The sequence below is a fragment of the Balaenoptera borealis genome (genome assembly GCF_965194805.1).
Source record: "Balaenoptera borealis genome assembly, chromosome: 3".
Lineage (NCBI taxonomy): Eukaryota > Metazoa > Chordata > Mammalia > Artiodactyla > Balaenopteridae > Balaenoptera > Balaenoptera borealis.
In genome coordinates, this window is record NC_138866.1 from 28,324,677 (window position 1) to 28,349,834 (window position 25,158).

The following is a 25,158-nucleotide window of genomic DNA, read 5'->3' on the forward strand; positions in this document are numbered from 1 at the left end:
ACTACACACTAGGCAAAGAAAGACAAAGTAGTTTTTCTAATTAACCAGTCTTTGGTCCCACACCCCAATGAAGAACTCTCATATACTAGACAGGAATTAGTGGTAACACCATTTCCCTAGAGTAAGTATGGCCTAAAACCAGTGCAGGCTACATGGAGAAATACCGGGAGGGAAAAACCAATCCAAAGTAAACTAAGCAAGCAAAAGGAGAACAGAGCTGATACAGGTCTCTTGCCTTAGTCCTGACTGCCATACAGAAGGGAGTGTATTCCAAACAGAAAGATGACCAGGGGCTTTTAATACTCTGCATCATGAAAGAAACAGAAGAGCATTGTGTCAACCTCCAAAAAGCAATGTGATTCCACCCTAGAATACAAAGCCCAGAATACCAGTATTGCTCTTATCCTCTTGAGGGAGGTAGAAAATGCCTTGACCTTGACCCGGTTTTGGAAAGAAGGGGAAGACTGAGGGAGGCTTGAGAAAAAAGAGGGAAGAAACTGAGAAACACTGTGCTCCCCCAATTGGTCACTATTCACAAAGGTTAAAATGAAGCGCATAATTTCAACCAAGAGGACTAGTCTCTCTTACCATGGGCCAATCTGCTTCTCAGCTCCCCCAACTTCTACCTGTGGCTGACCACAGATACAGACAGGAACAAAACTCAGTAATACTTAAAAAATGAAAACAAAATTCTACTAATGTTAGTGAATTCCAAAGACCAAAAATTCAAATTAAAAAAGAGCAGTTTAAGTTCTGGCATAAAATGGTAGTGAAAGGAATAGAAAAACCAAGTAATTTTTTAATATCATATCTAGTATATGATATAGCATTAAAGTTAATTAAATTCTAATGATAAAGTGGTAACGGGTACTGATAAAAGACATTTGGAATATAGAACTGTGAAGCCAGAATTAATCTCAGAAACTGTAGCATTCATCCTGGGCCTTCCCTCTTCTCTTCCCAGGATCTTCTGGGGTGCTCCATTCCTACAGCCCTGATTTTTATTCCAGTCACCTCTCCATTTCTCTGCAATCCTTCAGAGACAAATTTAAGGCATCTTCATGCTGCCAAATTTAATGGATACTTTGCTGCCCTCATCTTACTTGACCTTTGCAAGGGACAGCTATTATTTTTGACTGTTCCACATTCATTCCGCCGTTTGGGTGACAGGATGCACGTTTTGTTTGGGGATCTATCCCTCCCCCACTGGATATATTCTTAGTGCGATTATAGATTAAGGTGTTCTTTTCTATCCTGACCAACTGTTGGACACGCAACCCATGATGAACAAATCAGATACTTTTCCTCAGAAGGTGAATTCTAAAAGAAGTAACTAAGGTGAAAACTGCTATAGGAGCCCATTCACTCCAGTACTGCAATTAGCAGCCTCCTGCTGGGGCTGCTCAGATTCCTGTCCTTTTCAAAGCCAGGGCCTTCAGCATTTCCTTTGATCCTGTCAGCTGCCCACATCCTTGTCATAAATTCCTCTTCTCCTCAAGTAAATTGGTCATTTGCAACCAGAGTCATAACTGATATTTTCCCTTAGAAGCACTGCCTCCTTCCTCAAACACTTTACTTACTCTCTTTTGCTTCTAAGATACTTCTTCCTTATTTTAATCCTACCTCATTGGCCATTCCTCCAGTTTCCTTCGATAACTCCTATATTCCTCCTCCACTCATCCTCTAAATGTTAATGTTCTTCAGGATAGTTTGCAGGCCAGGCCCTCTTCTCTTGCTAGACTCTCTTCCTAGTGTGAACTCATGGCTTTAAATGATACGGTCTCCAAAATTTTTATCTATAGCCCAGATATCTCCCCTGAGCTGCAAACTTGTACATAGGATTGCTTATTTGACATCTCTACCTCATGTTTTGATATCTCAAATTTAACATGTTCAAAATGAATTCTCTCCCAAGCCTATTTCCCATCCTCCCCTGCCAGTCCCTCTGACCACAACCCTCCGCTCAAGGGAGGATCACCATTCACCCCATTTAGAAATCACTTTTATTACTTTCTTTCCTTTGTTCCCAGTATCCAGTCCAGCTGCAAGTCTGGACCTGATTCTATCTCCAAAAGAGATCGCAAATCCACGTACTTCTATATCTACTGCCACTACTCTACTCCAGGCCACCATCAACCTTGCCTTAAAGTACTGTTACTGTCTCCTAACTGGTCTCCCTACTTCTATACTTTGCCTCCTTCCATTCTGTTCTCTTCACATCACTTAATACCATCTTAAAATGTGAATTTTCGCATTTTTTTTCACATGGCTTCCCAATGCATCTAGTAAAAATCCAAACTCCTTATCCTGGCCTATAAGGACCTATGTGATCCATTCCTTCCTCTCCAAAAACATTCCAGAGTTGTGCTCTATTACTTGCTCACCAAGCTCCAGCCAGATGACTTTCCCTTAGTTCCTTGAACACATTAAGCTCTTTCCTATGTTAGGGATTTGCACACATCATTTCCTCTACTTAGGAATGCTTTCTCTTCCATTGGTTAGCTCTTTTTCATTCTTCAGGGCTCTATTTAACTATCAACTCATGCAAAAAGGCTCTGCCTGATAACCTTATCCAAAGAAGGTTCCTCATACCCCCACTTTTATTTTCTATCTCTGCTGTCTCCATTACAGCACTTACCACAATTTCTAATTCTTTTGTTTTGATACAGTATTCACTTTTTGTCTGGCTACCCCCTAAATTGTAAGCTCCATAAACAAGGGCAAGAACTAGCCTGCCTTGTTCACTACTATAACTCCCAGAACCCAGAACCCATCACCTAGTGCCTGGCAAAGTATTGTAGGTAATTCATAAGGAATTTAGGTCTCCAAGAGTCATTTCTGATACTGTGAAGCTCTGAGATTGTCTTTACTATGAGTTTAAAGGGCTTTTATACAAACTTCCTGTAAGCAGCTAGTAGGCACTGAACAAATATTTGTATAACGAATGAATGACTCCGTGAATGATACCCAAATTTTTGTCTCTATTTCTGACCTCTCTCTGTACTCCAAACTTTCATTTCTAACTGCTTGCTAGGTATCCCCATGTGGATATCTACCTCAATTTTAACAATGTCCAAAATCCAGACTGTCACCTTCCCCACCAAACCTGTTCTTCTTCCTGTATTATCCATTTCAGTTATTGCCCAATTGTTCTCCCACTCAGCTACAAATTCTAGGTCTTGAACAATCTCTCTCATCCTCCATATTTAAATAATCCCAGTGGTTCTGATTCCTCCAAACTTACTCCTACCATAATGCCCTGTTTAGGTTTTTCATTATCTTTCAACTACACCATGAAAATAGGCTTCTAACTGGCCACCTTGCCCTTAAAATTCCCCTTTCCATTCCATCTTTTATGCAGCCACTCGAGCTATCTTTCCAAAACACAGAAATGCTTACGTCACTTCCCATACCCAAAGTTCAGTGCTTCAGAATTAACAGTCAAATCCCTATGTATGGCGTTTTAAATATTCAACAATATGTCCTCAAATACTGTTCCAACTGCAGCATCCACTATATACCTCAATGAACTCTTTTCTCCAGTACACACTGGACTGGCTACTAAATGAACATTCCAACCTATTTTAGTGCTCAAGGTCCCTTTCCCTTGTGATAGTTCTTCAGTAATAAGACCCTCCAGTAATAAAACCCTCCAATCCAGCTGTGATCTTCTGAAATCCTTTCCAGTCTTTAAAATCCAACTCATACGCCATCTTCCATGAAGACCCCTTTCCCTCCAGTCAGAACAAATCTGTCCTTCCCTTGGTGTTCTCACAGCACAGTTTAACCTCTCTTTAGCAATTATTTCAGCTTGCCTTGGGAGTTAGTTGTCTATCTGCATATTTTTCTCACTGGTTAAGGTTCAATGAATTTATTCATCCTTCTCCTTTCTCCACTGATGTTTTGCACAAACTAAGCATTCAGGAAATATTTACTGAATGAATAGGTAACCCCCTTCATTTACAGAGGGAAAAAAAAGTCCAAAGCTAGAGATTAACTTGCCAAAAATTAGACCTCTACTTAGATGTAAAACTTAAAAAACTAGAACCTAAATCTTTTGACTGCGAGTTTAGTTGACCTTGTCTCACACGAAGATAACACAAAGTGGAATTTCTCACTCCCTAACAATAACAAAATGCCCCTGGCTTTATTTTTAAATGTTTCTTTTATTCTTTGCAAATACGCTGCGTTGGTCCTTGTGCCAAAGTGAGGAAGAAATACAAATTCTTAAGTTCCAAGTTAATAATATTTAACTGCCAAATGGTTCCTAAATGCATTTCAGAGCCTCATGAGCAAGTGAGATAAACTTTAATAAACTAACTGAATTCTTTTCTCTGAAGAAACTTCAACCTGCGAAATGCATAAGGCTGTAGACTCTCATAGCCCACACCCTCGCCTTGAAATGACACGCGAAGGAGAAACCAGTGGCCCAGACCCTCCGAGTCGGCAGCCTTCCTTCTTCTAGACCGAGAAAGTAAGTGGACGTATGAAAGAAGACGGTAGATCTGGGCTGAAATGTCCAGGTCAGAGTCGCCTTGGCATCCTCGTTCCCCCATTACAACAGCCTAGTGAAGGGCCCCAAGGTCCGCAGGCAGGCCTCGCGGAGGGTGCAGTCTGGGAGCCCCCGCCGCGGGGACTCGCTGACTCTAGCTTTCTCCAGGTTGGTCTTGTCCCCATGCCCCTGGCCCCGAAACCAAGCGAAAGAGCCGAAACATCTGCCCTAAAAGCCCGCGAGGAGAAGAGCCGAAGCCGTAGGGCTTCAGACCTGCCGCTCCAGATCCGGGTGGGGTGCCCCGGGGCGGTTTCCCTGTCCTCTCCGGGGGCAAACTCGGCCCGAGCCCCCGAGGAGCCAGCACTGGCTCCCTCCCTCTCGGGGACCACTTAGCCGAGCGGGTCGGTCAGGCCCACCCCGGAGCTCACCTTTCCGTCCCCGGCAGCCGTCCGTCCGTCAGTCGGTCCCGAATTCTGTCCACACAGAGCGTCTTCCGGCTCCCGCCGGAAGCAGCTCGAGCGCGGGACAGGAAGTTTGACCGCCCCCCCCCCCCCCCACACACCCACTCGCTCGCCTCCGAGCCGGGCTGTTGCAGTCCCGCACGAGGTTCCGGCCCGGGGGCCGCTGGCCTGCGCGGGCCAGGCAGGCTTGACTTGGAGAGGGAAGGCACTGCGGTCTCCTGCCTCCCACTCATTCCCTCTCGGCCTTTGTAGCTCCGTGGTCTGCGAAGCCCGAAAAACGGGGTCAGTCAATTCTAGGCGTGACGTCACTGCTTCCCTGCTGCAGTGGATGGGGTAGTTCTCTCCTGTCAGCTGAGGTCAGTAAATGTTGCAATGGAGGCAAGAGAGAAAGAAAAGATCACTACTTAAACATTTATCAAAGTTCTTAGTGAAGAGGACCTCGAAGCTTCACTGCCCGAGCAGGGAACTTGCAGAATCTAGTTCTGCATTGCATACCAGGTGGGGTAAGAATTGAGACTCCGGTGTAGAACTTTTTTTTGGAAGGTGAAGTCCCTAGAGTCTGGGTTCCGTCAGTACAGTAGAATGTGAAGAGCTCTCCGATGTCCACACCGGTGCTAGAACACTTGAGTTTCAGGCCAGATGCCGCAACTTGTTAGAGCTTTACGTGTTTGACTGACTTTGTGAAATTACTAATTTTTTAATACTTGCTGTGTGCCAAAGGATGAAGGAGGGACTGAGCTAAGATAGTGGCAGTGGGAATTAAAGGTGTTTTGTTTTGTTTTTTTAATAGATTTATTTTATTTATTTATTTATTTTGGCTGCGTTGGGTCTTCGTTGCTGCGCATGGGCTTTCTCTAGTTGTGGCAAGCGGGGGCTCCTCTTCCTTGCGGTGCGCGGGCTTCTCATTGCGGTGGCTTCTCTTGTTGCAGAGCACGGACTCTAGGCCTGCGGGCTTCAGTAGTTGTGGCACGTGGGCTCAGTAGCTGTGGCTCGAGAGCTCTAGAGTGCAGGCTCAGTAGTTGTGGCGCACGGGCTTAGTTGCTCCGCGGCATGTGGGAACTTCCTGGACCAGGCCTCGAACCCGTGTCCCCAACATTGGCAGGCGGATCCTTAACCACTGCACCACCAGGGAAGCCCTAAAGGTGTTTTCTAAGAAGGGCATTTTCAAGGACAGAGACAAGTTTGAAGAAACCAGGGAAGTAGTTCAGTACACAAACGATGGTGATTTGAAAACAAAGAAGCAACATGTTTCAGAGAAAGATAATTCCTCTTTAGATAAGCCGAGTTTATCTATTCCCGGTGCCTATGGGATATTTACTTGGAGGTAAAGGTCCCTACCTAGCTCAAGAGGTCAGAAATAAGATACAGATTTGGGAGTTATCAACACACAGACAAGAGATGAAGCTCTCTCTGGAAAAGTATATAAAACAAGAAAGAAGCGAAGGCCACTGAGGTCAACTGGAGTGACTGATTACTAACACAGTCCGAATCTACACAAAAGTATATTGCAATTTGTAAACAGCTGACCATAAGCCAGCACAACACTCAGAAAATATCCTCAATTTTACTGTATTAAAGGGTTGATTACAATTAATAAAACAAATGCTCTTATTTAGAGGTACATTAATAGGTCTTGAACAGCCATGTTTATGAGCATTTGTTACTTTGCTCAGTCAGTTCTGTCATTTTCTGAAGCTGTATTTGTTGTTTAAATCTTTTTCATCACCTAAAACTTGAATTGATGTCTATATCTATTTGCCCTCGAAATCTTTGTAACTATTTGACAGTATGTGCCTGCTAACCTAAAATAAAGATAGGCTTTTATCAATATATATTTGAGTTTTTAGGCTATACTGTGAACTACTTGGCAAAACACATGTCTTCTGTAGTAAATCTAGTCCCTCCATCAACCTAACCAACCTCAGTTATTTAACTTCTCATACTACTCCCAACACAAAGCCTCTGCTCTCCTACCCCAAAAACTGTTCCACAAGCTCTGCATTCCCCCAAACCCCTACACACACACAGACCCTGCAATTAAGTCCCTCTTCCATCTATAATATGGAAAGACCATCCCAATTTATTCTTCAAGCTTCAGTTCAAGAATTACGTAAAGCATGTCCAGTTCAATATTTACTAAGTGCCTTCTCAAGTATTCTATTTTAAATACAACTTATGAAGTTAATAAAAGTTATTAATTTAAAAAATATTTTGTATGATTAAACAGTTACATCAAATCTCCAGTGGTTTCAGAATATCTGATATAAATTTCATGTCATATTAGTTTTAGCAAAAGAAGGAAAAATAGGTCATGTTGACTTCAATCTATTATTGTAAATAATCATATTGGATGAAGAATACATATACGATATTGAAGATATAGGAAAGAATTATGCAGCTAAGAAAATATCACCTATGATCACATTTAAATCAAAAGCTATCTGTACTCTTAAGGGTTTTTTTTAATGTATTCTTGAAATCTTTGTGCAAAACGGAAAGCAATCCATGTATTTCATAATGAAGATGTTTATAGAGATAACAAAGAGGTTTCTTCTGAAATGCAAACTATCTGCTTTCCGATGTTACCTCCTGTCATCATGGACTGGAATGCAGCTGGAAAGAAAAAAAAAACTAGGTTATCTGAAAACATAAATGTCACCATCATACATGTTTATCAGTAGGTCAGACACATACAATTAATTTGAATAATTTCTTCAATGATTTTAAGTACAGAAGGAAACTGTCATGAAAAGAAACCTCAAGTAAAACACTGGCAAAGTTACAGGACAAACTAACCCAATTAACATCTTAAAAATGTGTTTTTACCCAAACTAGAAATTATTAATTGGTGTCTACATCCATGTTCACTGTTACAGAGTCTGAAGACTAGAGGCAAATAAATATGAGGATAAATGTCAGCAATAACAATTTTTAAATAACTTAAAAATATTAGAAATCTAGTCATAAAGTTTTACTAAGTAAGTGAAATATACATCTCCAAATATATTAAATTTTTTTCTCAAAAAGGAAAAATTATCAGTTTAATCCTCTTTATTTGAAACAAAAGAGAGTGTGGAAATCTGTGTATGTAAAAAAAAAACAACCCCCAAATATTGAAAATTTGCTTCATGTAATCTTATGATGGCTTAGAACCATTCAATCTGAAAAAGTTACCTAGAGGCTAAATGACTTTCACAATTCTTACATTTTTTTTTCATAAGTTATTTACAAAACCAAAGAAACACTTACTTTACAATTTGAAATGAGAAAACAATGGCTCTTAAATACCACTAAGTTGAACTTCATGAAGTTTGATTAAGACTTTACAGGAAAGAAATGATTTAAAAAGAAAAAAACAACAAAGAAGTAGAATTAAAAGAAAAAAGAGAGTATTTGTGCTGAACTCATGTGTATAATAAAATCTACATTCATCTTACCTCCGATGTTTTCCAATCCATTTATCACAGTCTCTTTAATCTGTAAATCAAATTAGGTATATTTTATATTCTTTAGACTTCAGTGTTTCTATTTAACAGTTTTCAGTTTTGCAAAAGGCAGCAATACTATTTAGCATTTTCTGTCTAAAAAGAGAGATTCTTCTTTTTGTGTAGGTAGTCCAGAAAAGTTTCCTATCAATTCATTTTTTTAAGTACAATCCTATTTTCCCATTGTCTAATCTTCAGTTTGTAATATCACATGCTATACACCTTCTTTTCAAAAAACAAAGTATATAAGCACACACACATACAACTTTGCCTATCATTTTCATGTTTCAAGAACATCCTAGGTCAGGGTCTCTGGACCCCAGATCGATAATTCCTGATTTTCAGCCATAGCCAAGAGATCTATCAGAATGTCCAGGGAGGGCAGGAAACATGTATGGTGGTGGAGAGGTACTAGGAGGTGCTTATAAGATTTTCGAGAAAGCACAGCTTCTAACACATAGTAGCGTTCCATAAATATTTGTTAATGAATATTACAATTTGGAAAAAACAAAAACCTATTGATCTTGTAATATAGTCTAAGAAAAGTAAACGTTAATAAAATTTTAGATAAAGGGACTAATGAGAGGGTTTCTCAATCAGGAGAGTTATCCTCACTCAGGAGGTAAAGTTTATTTATAATGTTCAGTATACTTTTCTTTTGTAGAAATATTTATTATGAAACTAATATTAAATTCAAATAATACAAAAGTATATCAAGTAGCAGGAAGAATAATACTGATAAAGAACAGAAGCAAGTTCTACCTTTAGCTTTCCTTCTTTAAACCACTGACTCAGCTGGAGAATGCCAGACTCAAATTTGTCCTTAAAATTTAACACCAGAAATCTTTCTCTGTAGTGGGGAAGAAAAGGATAAAGATCAGAGACTAGGGAGGGAGTGAGAAAGCCCAAATCAAATCATTCCAGAACTCTAAAATTTGTTAATCTTTCAAACATTAGGACTTAATCACACAGAGTCTGGTCAGATATAGCTTTAGGTGTAGTTACAAGCATTAAGTATAATGGACTTCTATTGTATTGCCTGCCCAGCATCTACAATCCCATTTGGTAGTAACGCTGTGATTTTACTTTGTGGGTGACATCCTTTCCCCACCCTCATGTGACGAAAGAAAGCCAGGCGAGTCTGAGCCATTAAGTATCAGCTTGGAGATGTAATGAAACTGCAAGAAGAGAGCTGTTCTCTTTTTTGCTTGGATTGCTAATCTGGTAAAATGTAAGAGTAAAGATAACAGTCATCCTCCTGCTGCTGCAAGAGGAGAGCCTGCGACGGAGCCAAGACAATCCAGAAGAAAGCACAGCCCAGGGGTGAAGAAAAACTGAGTCATGGGACCTCCCTGGTGGCGCAGTGGTTAAGACTCCACCTGCCAATGCGGGGGACACGGGTTCGAGCCCTGGTCCGGGAGGATCCCACGTGCCGTGGAGCAACTGAGCCCGTGCGCCACAACTACTGAACCTGTGCTCTAGAGCCCACGAGCCACAACTACTGAAGCCTGTGCACCTAGAGCCCATGCTCCGTAACAAGAGAAGCCACCGCAATGAGAGGCCCGTGCACCGCAACGAAGAGTAGCCCCCACTCGCCTCAACTAGAGAAAGCCCGCGCGCAGCAACAAAGATCCAACACAGCCAAAAGTAAGAATTAAAAAAAAAAAATAACTTGAGTCATGACACCACTATGCAAACCTTTTATCCAGCCAAATCTAAGCCAGTACTAATATTGAACTTCTTAGATACATGAGCCAATAAATTTCCTTCACACTTAAGCCAATATGAGTTGAATTTCTAACACTCACAAAAAAGATTTGCAAAACATTGATTGAACAGATGCATTTTTCAAAAAGTTTTCTGCCAGGGACCTAATTAACCAAAACCTAAATGACCACCTTAAAATGTACATTTTCAAGTTTTATTTAATAAGAAAAATTATATATGAAGAACAACGTATTTTGTATACATCCATGATCTTTAAACCCCTTGAATCTGGTAATAAGGGGAAAGCATAGAACACACCTTGTGATGTTTCTTTCTTTCCGGATTGCTTCTACAGCAGAGGGTAGTGGAGGAGGATAAGGCACATCTTTGTTGTACTGAGAAATTTGACCACATAGGATGATGTGGCTGTCCTGATTCATCTGTTCAGAGAAAATTGATGATTATAACCTAAGATATACACCTTCCCTATGTTTACTAATTTTATGGCTGCCTCAATGAAAGCCTCCTTGACTGTAATATTTAATCTTTTTTTTTTTTTTTTTTTTTCAAATAGCCGCACCACTCGGTTTGTGGTATCTTAGTTCCCCGACCAGGGATTGAACCTGCGCCCTGGGCAGTGAAAGCACGCAGTCCTAACAACTGGACCACCTCCAGGGAATTCCCTATAGTATTTAATACTATAATGCCAATTATAATTGGCATTACAGTATTATATAATTAGTATTATATAATTATAATGCCAATTAATTGATTTTGTTTTGAAGACTTACCCATTATATGTATTAGAGAGCTTTAATTAGCTAGAAAATAAGTCTACTCCAAAGGAACACAGCGGTAAATAAGAGTTTGGTAATCAGCAAAAGAACTGCATTAGTTCTCATTGTCATCATTGATGCTACTTTTGTTATTATTGGTAAAGTATTTCTTAGAATTTAAATAATTTAACCTCAATTGAAAACAATTTTACATATAGTAAAGGACAATGCAGTGTTAACAGCTAATGTTGATAAATTGTAACACTGTCAATTAAAATATGTAAATACCTGCAATCTGTGAAAATCCTTTCCTTACCCAAAGTCATGGCTGTAAGTTGGTTGATGTAAGTTGGTTGATGGTTAGAAGTGAGTTAAAGGTCAGAATTTCATTTGAATAATACAACTGTATTTTTTCACAAAAATAAATTACAGGTGAAAATATAACATTGCTAGCAAAGAACTGAAATTGATGCTCACAGTGCAAATCTACAAACAAATGGAAGTAGCTTCAGCAAGCTCTTCTGTATCACTTACAATACTGACCATCATGTTTTTCACCATAAACCCTACAATTTTATAAAGTTTTTTTTTTCTCTCTCAGTATCAGGTAAAAAGATATCACATCAAATAAACTGTAGTATTCAAATTTATAACAAACAAATCAGAAAACAACCTGACTTATCACTGTATCGCTGATGTCACCGCCAACATTGTCAAAGTAAACATCCACTCCAGAGGGGCATAATTCACGGAGTTGTTCTGCCACACTCCCCTCTTTATAATTAATTGCAGCATCAAAGCCCAGTTCTGAGGTCAAAAGGAGGCACTTCTCAGGTGTTCCACAAATTCCCACAACTCTGGAACAGCCCATCAAATGGCCAATCTAGAGGGGAAATTTTTGAAAATTAAACAACTTTCTACTGTCACAATTTAAATGTAAGAATGTGAAAGTATGAAAGTTAATACAAGTACATATATGAAAGTGTTCGTCACAACTGAGGTTAGATTATAAGGCTTTTAGCTAAAAGTAATTTGAAACCAAAAGAACTGAGAACAGATATAATGGCATTCTTTAAAAAATTAAGATTGAATAAAATTAGAGTTAGTTTGAATGTTACAATCTCGCAATTTAAAGATGATGTCATAAAAGGAATAGTCAGACTCAAAATATCTCTATCTTGCAATTCAATATTTTTCAGGCCTGTGAGCAACTAAAATCACTATTAAGATAAAATGTTTTGTTTCAATGGTTTCACACTATAAAGGCTATTATTCATAAAACAATGTACTTTATAAATTTCTATCATAATATTTACTATACTTCTAGAACCCAATAAGTGCTTTCTTATTTGAAGATGATTTTTTTAAAATATAAATTTGTTTTTTAATTCATGTAATTCCAGACAGGTACTCTGTGATTTTCTTCTTCATATTGATTAGAGCAATGCTCTAGCATTTACCATGCCATTTTTGGTTAAAAGAGGACAAAATACAAAAATCTATAACATTTTTCATATTGTTAAGAAGAGAGTCTAAGCATGCAATAACATCATTTCTACCAAAAATGTGTAAAATACTCATATTATAAATTTGTTCAATTTTATATTTTAAATTATATACACATATCCAGAGATTGTTATGACTAGTTTTTTAGAAAATCAGATTATTCTCCAAAAGTTTACCTGCCCAGCTAAGGATCCACAAGCACCAGCAGCCCCACTAACAACCATTGTCTGATTAGATCCAGCAGTTATATGACCTTTTTCCTGTATCCCAATCAAGGAAGTCAAACCAGGCATCCCTATAGCTCCAAGAAAGTATGAAAGGTGTCCATCCACAAGCTGTGGGTCTACCTAAAAAACATATACATACCTTTTAAAAATAATACTAGGAATTTCCGTTTTAAGTCAACAGGGTAGAGACAACCTGTAAAGTACTGTATTGTGTCCCCCCCAAATTCATATATTGAAGACCTAACTCTTAGTGTGAGTATATTTGGAGATAGGGCCTTTAAGGAGATAAGGTTAAATGAGGTCATAAAGGTGGGGCCCTAATCTGACAGGACTTATGTCCTTAAAAGAGGAAGAGGCACCAGAGATCTCTTTCTATGCAGGTGCACAGAGGAAAGGCTGGATACTGTGTGAGGACACAGTGAGAAAGCAGCCATCTTTAAGCCAGGAAGAGAGGCTTCACAGGAAACCAAATGTTCCAGCACCTTGACCTCAGACTTCTAGACTCCAGAACTGTGAGAAAATAAATTTCAGTCTATGGTATTTTGTAATGGCAGTTCAAGTGGACTAATAAACAACCCAACATAGTTTCAAGAACAGTAAACCATTCTTCAGTCTTGTTAAAATTCTATAATTTACTTGTACAAAGTAAAAAAAAAAAAAGAATATTACTTCTCTTTATAGTAAAAAAAAACCTACAAAACCTTTAAAAAAGAATTGCCACATAAGAGATACCAAACGTTCTTTCTTGTCAATGTCCCAAATATTTCAAAAGAGAGGAAACACTTAACAGGAAAACACTAGGCAAAACTGTAAGGTTTAAAAATCTCTGAGCAATTCCAGAGTAAACATTTATCTATATAAAAATGAGCTCAAACTCTAACAGTTCTCATTACTGATGCTTAAAATGGTCCATGGAAATGTAAGGAAGGTGTGATACAATTTCTTCTAGCTTAATTACAGAATTAAATGAGGTCTCTGTCAGCTTTTTAGCATTTTACATTTATATGTTTACCAGGCCCAATCAATAACTTCTCTCACATTTTCTGTGCCTGTTTTCTTATCTGTAACATTAGGGAGAATTGAAAAAAAATTATATAGAAAGACTCCCTACCATAAAGGTTTTATAATCGTTTTTAAGGAATTGAATAATTTTGGTAAAAACTCAATAAACCACCAAAAGTAATCAAGATTCACCACCTTGCTCTGCCACAAAGAAAGAAAATGGCAGTTTGTAATCAGCAGTTTTAAATGGCTATCAGTTAAGTCTGGTGTGTGAATAAAGGTAATGGAGATATTAAAGTCTATAATATACAGAAAGGTCTACCGTACACTACACAGAAATGTATCCTGTAGTTAATAGTCATTTATTAGTAAAGCCAGTATAAAAACATTGTGAGATAAGTTTGCTTTTAGCAAAGATCATTTTTCTATCCCTTCTGAATTCCTCTTCCTCATTTCTAATACCTACTCCCCAAACATTTTTAAGCTTTCTCCAGTTGCTCAATTTCCCACTATAGCACAATGACAGGGAAAACTAGAAAGTGCTGAATGTTTCTCTTTCACTTCCTGCTATGAAATTTCTAGTTAAATATATTTTACTAGTACCATTAAGTTGGCAAATGATTGTGTAATGTCTCCCGCACCTCATTTTATCTTAACAGCCATCTTTAACTGATTATAATAATTTGTAATCATAAAAAATACTAAAATTTTATAAAGCTTTTTACAAAGCCTTAATCACATTTATCATAGCTAAATTTAATTTAATTTTCACATTCACTTGTGAGGTAGCTATTGTTTTCATTTTGCACATGAGGAAACTGAGGTTCAGAGATATAAGGTAACTTCCTTGATGACAAATATTAGGCTGAATTACATGAGGCTGCCAGTTTTTGTAGGTCAAAACAGACAAATAGGGCTTCCCTGGTGGCGCAGTGGTTGAGAATCTGCCTGCCGACGCAGGGGACACGGGTTCGAGCCCTGGTCTGGGAAGATCCAACGTGCTGCGGAGCAGCTGGGCCCGTGAGTCACAATTACTGAGCCTGCGCATCTGGAGCCTGTGCTCCGCAACAGGAGGGGCCGTGATAGTGAGAGGCCCGCGCACCGCGATGAAGAGTGGCCCCCGCTTGCCGCAACTAGAGAAAGCCCTCGCACAGAAATGAAGACCCAACACAGCCATAAATAAATAAACAAATACTTAAAAAAAAAAAAAACACAGACAAATATTGGTAATTCCACATGGTTCAGCCTAACAGTAGAAACCGAACTCAAGATTTCTTACACAAGATGGAATTTCAAACACAAACCAAATGAATTTAAGTCAAGTGGTAATTTCTCAGGAAACTTTAAAGCATACAACTATAAGGGGCCTTCTAGTTCTTAGTATAAAACATTTATGTAAAATTTGAGAAATTAAATATGGAAAACAACATCATTCATTGGCAATCTAAGAACTGTCATACATAGTTACAACCAACAGTGGAAGAGGAATAACAGCCTTTCCATATTCTGACAGCTATCTAAAAAGAAAACATGTGCTTTTATTTTTTCCCTGATAACAAACAGAACTGAGCACCAAGTGCATAAAGAAGGAATTACAGGGGGGAAAAAAATCAGATACTTTATATTATACATCACCTTTTCAAGGATATTTCCATCTAGAATAACCTTGGTTTGCCAGGGCCAATAGAAAGAAGTCACAAAATCGCCTTTAGTAAAATTTGTGTGTTTGCTTTCTTCTATAATCCCAATACCTCCACCATCAACCACCTGAGACAGCTGCCAAGGTGATATATAGTCACTGCCAGTGTCTTCATTCATTCTACAACGCTAACAAAAGAAAACATAGATTAGGATAATTCTCTCTGATAATACTGAAACATTTTACTAATTTACCCAGTGACTAAAAGAAAGTATGTAATAAGTAATGTTAAGTACAGTGTTAGCCAAACAAAACTTACCTTAATTTCTCTCTTCCTTTTAGTTATTTTTTATCCTGAAAAAAAAGTATCACCTCTCTAACAAGTAAAGAAGTGAAATTAAAAAGGAATTTAAGTATGTTCTAAAATTAGATTGTGGTGATAGTTCCACAACTTTGTGAATAGACTAAAAACCACTGAATTGTACACATTAAATGTGTAAACTGTATATGTGGATTATAGTTCAATAAAGCTGTTAAAATTCTTAATTACTTAAGAAATTTATGTAATATTATATACATTATGCTAGCAAAAATAATACAAGATACTGTGTCAATGGTTTCAATGGATTGTAGCAAATTAGGTACACTTACTGTTGCTGATAATATTATAAAACTGTCTATTTTTTTATAGACAACAAACTAGTAACATATAGACCATAATACTGCTCATTTCTTCAGCCAAGCAATACTGCTTCCTCAATGGAAATAACCCAAAAGAAAAATGAAACAATTTTTATACAGTTATTCATCACAACTTCAGACCAAGCACTACAACATTCCCCCTAACCTCAGCTGGATGTTCTTTATTCCTCAAAGACATAATGTCACAATAGCACCACACCTTTCCATAGGACTAGGGCTAAAGATTTCTCTGGGAAGTAATCTAGGCTTTCTTCCTCTCTGTGGCTCACTCTTGCCTCTCTCATGAAGGCCAAGATGTACAAGCCTACAGTGTGGTCCAGGAGATGGAATAGATGGAAGGCTGCTTGATCAAGGGGCCCCCCATGGTCTGGTTCAGTTCACCAGGGGAAAAGACCACACAGGGAATTGAGGCAGAAGCTTCTATGGGAATACACTACACTTCTGCTTGTGTGCCCCTCCCATATATTCTTGAAAAGCAAGTGCAGCAGCCACTGGATACTGGCCACACCAAGAACCTGATTCTTAAGGCTAATAGAAAAAGTGGGAACGAGTAATTCCCCACAGGTAAGCAAATGATGTCAACACAAGAAAATGTTATACAACCACCAAAATAATAATATCTGGACTAGTTTTTCATATGAAGGTATGAATATAAAATCACAAATATGAAATCAAAATAGTATATACATATTAAATATAACCATGTAAAGTACAGTACATACATAGTGATTAAAATTACTTGTGAATTTGGAATGATATAAAATTTCAATAATTTAATGTTCATCAGATTTCATTTTTCCCCTTTAAAGATGCTTATGTCCTTTTTTTTTTTTTTTTTTTTAGAATCGTGTCAAGTGAAAGCAACCAAAGTAATTTTCTTCCTTCCTTCCTTTAATACTTAATAAGCACTTACGCTTGTCACTGGAGATACAGTGATAAATAAGATCTTTGTCATAGTAAGCTTTTATTAGGGAAAATAAATATCTAATAACAACACAAATAATTATTAATTTAGGCTGAAGGTCAAGGTACTGTTTTGAGAAAATATAACAGAAAGGACTAGTCTGAGGGTTCAGAGTGGTTTTTTTTTTTTTTTATAAATTTATTTATTCATTTATGTATTTTTGGCTGCGTTGGGTCTTCGTTGCTGCACGCGGGCTTTCTCTAGTTGTGGCGAGCGGGGGCTACTCTTCGTTGCGGTGCACAGGCTTCTCATTGCGGTGGCTTCTCTTGTTGCGGAGCACGGGCTCTAGGCGCGCAGGCTCCAGTAGTTGCGGCATGCAGGCTCAGTCGTTGTGGCTCGCGGGCCCTAGAGGGCAGGCTCAGTAGTTGTGGTCCACGGGCTTAGTTGCTCCGCAGCATGTGGGATCTTCCCGGACCAGGGCTCAAACCCATGTCCCCTGCACTGGCAGGCGAATTCTTAACCACTGCGCCACCAGGGAAGTCCCTCAAATATTTATTAATCATGAGGCTTGCACAATGAAATTCAGATGCAACATGAAAAAATATGAAAATAAAATTATTTTCACTAAGTCACAAAATCCTGATTCTTACCATGTAAGGATCCACAGAAAGGTAAAGAGTTCTGACTTGTACTTGTCCTTCATTGATATTATCTGGTAAGTTTACTTCTTCTATTCGGAAATTTTCCGCCACTGGATTACCATTTTTTCCTAGAATATTAGGCAAAAATATAAAATCAAAAAGTCACTTTCCCATAGAATTATTTATTATTTTTAAAAGGTCACTCTAAGATTTAGAGCACTCCTGGAATACACACATGAATAAATCCACATTGTTTTGTAATTTTTCTGTAACTCAGCATAAATTCTTCAAATAGTTTCACTTGCTCTTGGTTTTTCCAAGAATTTCCTTTGGCAATTTGCTGTCAATGTAAAAATTTCTTTTTTAAGGTGATTACAGGTAAATCACCTCATCTGTTATAAAATTATAGAAGGATTTCAAAAAGTAAAAAAGCACAGCCAGCTTTTTTTTTTAACTATGAAAATTAAAATTCACAAAGTAACAGAAACACCACATTAGCCAAAGTAAACAGGTAAACTATCCTTCCTCATTTTAAGATGAAAAGAGAAACTTAAATGAATATAATTAAAACTTCATATTCATTGAATCATCAAATTTATAAGGTGAAAACGGAATGTAGACATTTTAATCTAATTGCTCACTTTACTAAAACTGAGAAAAGGTAAGTGTCTTTCCCAGGCCACATGCTAGGTAAGCACCAAAACCAAGGCAGCATGGGCCCAAACCTCTCAGGTTACTTCCATACCTACGCTTCTATGATTCAGGGTAGATGTCAGGTTAGATGACCTAGGATGACATAGGTCAGTGCTTTTCACATAAAACAGAAAAGCACATCTTAAGAATCAACAATACACATTATAAAGAAAAAACAAAAGCCACATATATTTGTAATATAACCTTCTAAAAATTATAATAATTTTAAAATACCTTATTTCCTCAACAAGTGGCCTTGATAAGTTATCATTTAAAAAAATGAATATTGGGACTTCCCTGGTGGTGCAGTGGTCAAGAGTCCGCCTGCCAATGCAGGAAACACAGGTTAGAGCCCTGGTCCGGGAAGATCCCACATGCCACGGAGCTACTAAGCCCATGCACCACAACTACTGAAGCCCGCACACCTAGAGCCTGTGCTCCACAACAAGAGAAGCCACAGCAGTGAGAAGCCCGCACACTGCAAGAGTAGCCCCCGCTCACCTCAACTAGAGAAAGCCTGCGCACAGCAACGAAGACCCAACGCAGCCAAGAATGAATGAATGAATGAATAAATAAATTTTTAAAATGAATATTATATTATTTAAAGAGTTTCTTCTAATATCTCTACTAGTGTTAATATCTTCCTACCTAATTTACCACATTTACATCATATTATTACTTTTTGTTCCTCCATTTGCATTAATAATTATTAAAGACCACAGCTGTTCATTCATCACAGACAAATACATACCAGGTCGGGAATTCAATACCACTCTTTGTACAATCATCACCTTGTTTGCACAGTGGTCTCACAAGACTTCTGTATAAAATAACTCCTATAAACAGAAAAGTTTTAAATCACAAGTTATGAAATATTCAACAATTTAAAAGTTAAAAAAGAAAGTACATTTGTGTTTCTGAACAAGGAGAGGAAAATATCATATTTAGGATCCAAAAAAGATGTAGTCTCCTGTTAGAGTTTGCCTCCTAAAGCAAATATATGAAGAAAGACTAAATCTAATTAGAATATTTGGCTAATAAGAACAAATTCACTGAAGATTGAGTGGAACAAAATGTTTTTGGCCTCATAATTCAAGCACATTCATCTTCAAGCCATCATGGTTAAGGCTCCTACTGTAGCTTGATTAAAAGAAAACAATATGATATATTCCTCCAGAGTTAGCCAGTTAGTCTAGTAGCAAATAAAACACTAGCCATTTAATTGAGATGTAACCAAATTTTCAAAAGTTCTTTTATTTATTTATCAAAATGGAAATTTCTTAATAGTTCTGCTGATTATAAAAGTAATACATCAAAAGCATTTTAAAATCCTCACCTTCTAGGAAATTATGTAATATAGAATGGCCAAGTGAGTAAAAAAGGATCAATTTATTGTGGGTTTACAATCTGAGCTAATGAAAGAAGCAAAATGAAGTTCCAGTGCTAGCACTATCTGACTTGGGCATGCTTACTTTATCCATCACTAAAAATGAGAACAGACCGTTAGTGTTATTCTGTACCAAGGACTGTTGTGCTATGAAACATATATATATATATATATATATATATATATATATATATATATATATATATATATATGCACATATATATTCATTTAGTATTTAACAATATTTTATACATATTTCATTTAATCTAACAATCCTATTAAATATTTTATTGTTATCCCCAATTTATAGATGAGGAAGTGTGCCTTAAAGGGTTTAAGCACTTTCCTAAGGTGGCGGAGCTGAGATTCAAACCCAAGCTGTCTGACATTCCAATCACTTAACTACTACATAAAAATTTCCATCCTATATGTCTAAGTTGTTTGATTTTTAAGTTACTAAGCAAATATTATCCTTTTTAAAATTATTTACTAGTTGTCTTCTCTCATTAGATATTTTATTTCATCCTCTTTAGTACCTAATAACATTGAGAAGCCCAAGAACAACAATTATATCAATGACAATTTTTTTACAATTGCAACATATTTTTTATTAAATTATAGTTGATTTACATTATTATATTAGTTTCAGGTATAGAGCATAGTGATTCAACATTTTTACAGCTTATACTCCACTAAAAGTTATTACAAGATAGTGGCTATAATTCCCCATGCTATACAATATATCCTTGTTGCTTATCAACAGTTGCAATATATTTAGCTCTTAGCATCATTTCTAAGTTTATACAGCAGCACACTTAGACATCTGACAACCATCTGTAGATCCATTTGATATTTAATAATGCTTGCCTTGTATCACTGGGTAATTTCATTTACCCATGACTCTACTCCTAATCTAGTTTCTAAATTTGAAGGACTCTTGAATTTCTTCATATTTCTCTATATCCCATATAGTACCTGAGTTTCTTATATAGACCTGAGATTTATGTATACTTCTCAGAAAAATGTTAAATAATCATCATGGGGTATTTTTCAAATCTTGCTTAACATAGTATTTATATGGAGATAACTTATGGAGAACTTTCACACAGATTTATTTATTTCTTAAAACAAAGTATATAGGTAATATCCTTATTTTACAACGGAAACTGAGGTACAGTTTGTACCCAAGATCACATAGCAGTTAAGCAGAGGAGTCAGGACTGAAACATAAATCTCTTCATCCCAGATCTCACTTGTCCTCACTCTTTCCACTATTGCCCCCCAATCACCTCCAAACACGGTTTGCACGTATATAGCCACATAATAATGTTCAACTCTTCTGTAGGTACCCTTTTCTAGAGGAGAGGAATTCTGCTCCTAATTAAGAACTAAATGTCTGATGTTAGTGGCATTCCATAAAATAGAATGAAGAACATGGATATTCATCCTATTTGCTTCCTTACTTTTTATAATGTATATATTTATAATCTCACTGGTTGTGACCTTAATGGCTGGTTGCTCCCAATATCCACTCTGTCCTTTCGGACACAATGTTGCCAGCTAAGGACTGCGTTCCCCAGCTTCCCATTAAAACAAAATCCCAGACATCATCCTATTTCATTCAAAAATCCCTCAGTTATGCATCTCTAATAACAGGTTGTTTTAAACATAAACACTATGCCATTAACATAACAGAATTAATAGTCCAGGTAATTCCTTGACATTATCTAATACCTAGTGCACATTCAAATTCCGTCTTTTTACAGTTGGTTCGTTAGAATCAAGGTCCATATACTGTATTTTTGAGTCTCCCCTTTTTTATTTTATGTCACTGGTTGTTGAAAAAACATGTTTCTTCATTCCTTTGTCTGTTGAATGACCTCTGACTGCATCCTCATAGTGTCTTTTTTTTTTTTTTTTTTTTGGCTGAGCAACATACAGGATCTTAGTTCCCTGACCAGGGATGGAATCCATGTCCCCGGCAGTGGAAGCACGGAGTCTTAACCACTGGACCGCCAGGGAAATCCCTATTTTTATTTATTTTTTCTCATAATGTCATTTACTTCATTCTTCTATCTCCCCTCTTATCCTTCACAGGTAGTTAGATCTAGAGGTTTGATTAGATGCAGGTTCAGACTTTTTAGGTAAGAATCTTTAAAGGTGGTGCTGTGTGCATCCTATTTCATCACAGCGAGAAGTCCATAATGTCTTGTAGGGCTAAATGTATTTTTTTAAAGAAAATCTCCTATTGAATCACCATGGGTGTAAATTACATAGGGTTAATAAGCAAAGTTTTCCAAATTGATGCTGGATCCAAAGATAACTGACCTTAAGTGGTGATTAACAGCACCAAGATGGCTAAATTTTCAAAGGAGTCTTTCCAAATGAAGTTTCATATTTGCCACCCTTTTCCCTAATTACTTTCAATGTATGCTTTATTACTTGAAATTATGCACACTGTAGATTTGTCCAAATACTGCTTATCAGCATGAAAAGTACACTATTAAAGTTTTCTCCCTCTGTATCAAATTAGAAAGTTTTCAACTATCAAACACTACAATTAACTAATGTAGGATAATCGTGCAATATCCCTCCATAGCACAACAAACAACACATTTAAAACATAAAGAAATTTAGTCACAAAATTAAAATATACAATATGATACACCAGCTCTAGATCTGAAAGGAGGTGTGGTGGTGGTGGTGTTATTCATCCCAAATGGGAGGGAAAAAAAAACTCAAGTCCTTATTGACTGACATCAAGCAGACCATATTTGCCCGTAGGTTCCAAATTGGTGGTAAGCAATATTCCAAAATAATACCAGATCAATGATCAACTGAAAAATTCTAGTGCCAGTCAAAAAGAGTGTGTTATCTGAATGTCTACCTTGGAGCTTAATATAAGGGGTAGGGCACCCAACTAGGAAAAGCAGAGTACATGTCCTGCTTCTAATCACGCGGGATCTTGGGAAAGTTCCTTCTCTCAGCCTGTTTCCTGAATATTCCTAAGTGCCAGGAACTGGGCTAAAGATTTAATAGCCATTGTCTCCTTTAACCCCTCCACCCAACAACACTCTGAGGATGGTACTGTCACTGTTCCCATTTTATAGAGGAGGAAAACGAGGCACAGAGAGGTTGAATAACTTGCCCATGGTCGCACAACTGGTAATGACTGCACTAGAACCCTACAGGCAAACACAACACACACCACTGCCATAACATGAGCTTCCTAACATCTTTAAAAAACAAAACAAAACTTCTCTACCCTGATCTTGCTCAATTATTCTGCCACAAATGACTGTTGCCCACGGCCTTATTACAAAACGTGTAAATCTCTGGGATTTCCTCCACTTTTTCTGGACGGTCGCTCTCCTTTCCTTTGAGACTTATGTTTTTTTCCTTCCTTTCCCCTAGTATGTGGGGATTCCTGCATGGCTCTTCCATTTCTCAGTGGCTTCACCTTCTATGGCTCCTACTACCAACCACTCATACGTAAATTACTAAAAATCTGCGTCTACAACCCAGAATTTCAGACTGACTTCCCAGAATGTAAACACCAAGATAGGGGCTCGTGCCTGTTTAGTTCAGTGATTTATGTTCACCCCCTATGCCTGGCACATGGTAGGTGCCCATTAAATATGTGTTAAATGAACATCCCAAGGACACCTTAAACACAATTATGTCCAAACTTGAGGTTGCTTACCACCAATTCTAAAAAAAAAAAAAAAAAAAAAGCCCTGCTTCTGCTTCTTCTCGAGCATTCCCTATCCCAGTGACGTAGGCAATAATGCTAGCGTCGCCAGCAGCTCCAGGAGGAAGCCGGGAGGTCACCCTGGTTCCTTGATCCTCCCTCACCTGAAGGACCCGACCCAGCCTCGGGCTCCCCAGCCCTAATAGGTCCTGCCGGCGGAGCCCCGCGTTTCACTCACCGCCGAGGAGCTCGGGAGGAAATCTCGCGCGGTTTGCAGAGCTTGCGAGGGGTCGCCGGGAGACCTCTGCCGTCCGACCTCAGTACGCAGGCGCACGACTAGACCTCGTTTCCTCACCCCCGCCACTCCCAGGGGCGGGCTTTTGAAGTTTAGGCTACAGACCTGCCTGCGTCACAGCGTTTCCGTGGAAGGTTGGGAAGGTGCGGAGATTTAAAGACTAGTCACATATATGGGCAAAGTGTATTAATAAGTTAACCGGGATTGGTGGCCTATGACTGCCCCTACTACCTGGACCCAAAGAACAAATCGTTCAACCTTGACCAGTGAGTTCACTTCTAGCAGTACTTTGAAGGAATTTTGTTTTATGGATTTCTCCCTGAGCCTCAGGTTGGAAAATTACAGTTAGTTAGGGGCCCGACAAGCCTACCCTTCGTTTTATAGACGAGGAAACTGAGGTTCGGAGAACGGCTGTGATTGGACCATCTACCTTTCAGCTGGTTAGGGGAAGTGCTGGGGTTACATAGTCTCTCCAGACTGCTGGCCCAGGACTCCTTCCCTTACAACAGGGCTGTCTTTTCTTTCGCAAAGAATCCCAACTTCCTCAAAGATGGATTACCCAGTGTGACCTGGCATCTCAATTTCATAATTGTTAATTGCCTCCTTTTGTGTTGAACTAGGTTGAGCAAGGCTTATTCCTAGGATAGCTGGGATTCCCCAGGGACTTCAAACCCTAAGGGAGACCATTCTGAATTAGGCAGGTGAAATAATTGCTATTTATATTATATTCATGTCAGAGCTAATAGCTCAGCATAAATCATAGCACTCAGTAGCTGAAAGGCGACTGGGATTCCGAGCCAGTGGGTAAGAATCATTAACAGCCTGGAGTTCCTCGTAGCTTCACCTCTGAAATTTTTACTTCTTCGGAAAAGCTTCAGGAAAGGACTAGAAGGATTATACTACTGTGCAAACTCCTTCATGCAGGAGGAGAAACTTACTTCTTTTATCTATCTTGTACACGTAGACCTTCGATAACGTTTTGTTGTAAAAAATTGAACCAACTAATGGAAACGAAAATAACAGACTAAAAATAATAGCATAAAATAAAGATAATCTAGAACTTGATTTTAAAAGACTCTCTCAAAGTAGAAAAGAAACCCTGCAATATTAAATTAATTTTGACTCTCTTGATAGAGGGTCTGTGAACTCCTTGTAACAAGTGTGATTTTTCTCCCCAGAATGAGTTCCTATTTCCAAAAATTCAAGAAATGAGTGTATTAATTGTGTCCTCATGAGAGGAGAGAAATTTTTCCAGAACTACCTAGTTAAACCTCTCCCCAAATCCTAAACCTCAGAAACTGTGTGAGATAATAATTGTTCATTGTTTTAAGCTGCTAAGTTTTGGGGTATTTGGTTATGCAGCAGTAGATAACCTAATATGTCCACTAAGGGAACTCCCTGGTGGCCTAGTGGTTGGGATTCCAGGCTTTTACTGCTGTGCCTGGGTTCGATCCCTGGTTGGGGAACTGAGATCAAGCTGCATGGTGTGGCCAAAAAAAAAAAAAAAAAAAGGAGAGAAATGGCAGACTCCAGGGCTGGGTCAGGGTAAG

General features: G+C 38.1%; 2 protein-coding genes across 14 annotated transcripts in view; both read right to left on the reverse strand.

Moving 5' to 3' along the window:
- ZNF410 (zinc finger protein 410) overlaps window positions 1-7,119 on the reverse strand; it is a 44,110-nt gene extending 36,991 nt beyond the window's left edge. For 8 of the 10 annotated variants that reach the window (XM_082383936.1, XM_082383930.1, XM_082383933.1 and 5 more), the window contains exon 1: window positions 4,921-7,119. The gene's annotated coding sequence lies outside the window, so the exon portion shown is untranslated. Of the gene's footprint in view, window positions 1-588; window positions 671-4,920 lie in introns of all 10 variants that reach the window. The other 2 variants (XM_082383932.1, XM_082383931.1) reach the window with 2 other exon arrangements.
- A 143-nt stretch (window positions 7,120-7,262) lies between these two features.
- PTGR2 (prostaglandin reductase 2) lies at window positions 7,263-23,725 on the reverse strand. 4 transcript variants are annotated; one of them, XM_082383971.1, is made up of 10 exons: window positions 23,478-23,719; window positions 18,987-19,071; window positions 17,552-17,670; window positions 15,292-15,483; window positions 12,604-12,774; window positions 11,595-11,804; window positions 10,464-10,585; window positions 9,201-9,288; window positions 8,391-8,430; window positions 7,263-7,566 (listed from the first exon to the last, which is right to left on the reverse strand). In XM_082383971.1, exons 2-10 carry the CDS (start codon window positions 19,021-19,023, stop codon window positions 7,481-7,483), a joined length of 1,065 nt encoding a protein of 354 aa, XP_082240097.1. In that variant the 5' UTR covers window positions 19,024-19,071; window positions 23,478-23,719; the 3' UTR covers window positions 7,263-7,480. The 4 variants fall into 4 exon arrangements, with proteins under 4 accessions (XP_082240097.1, XP_082240096.1, XP_082240098.1 ...); XM_082383970.1 differs by having other exon boundaries at window positions 23,552-23,718; XM_082383972.1 differs by lacking the exon at window positions 23,478-23,719 and adding an exon at window positions 18,470-18,559.
- Window positions 23,726-25,158: the final 1,433 nt, after the last annotated feature.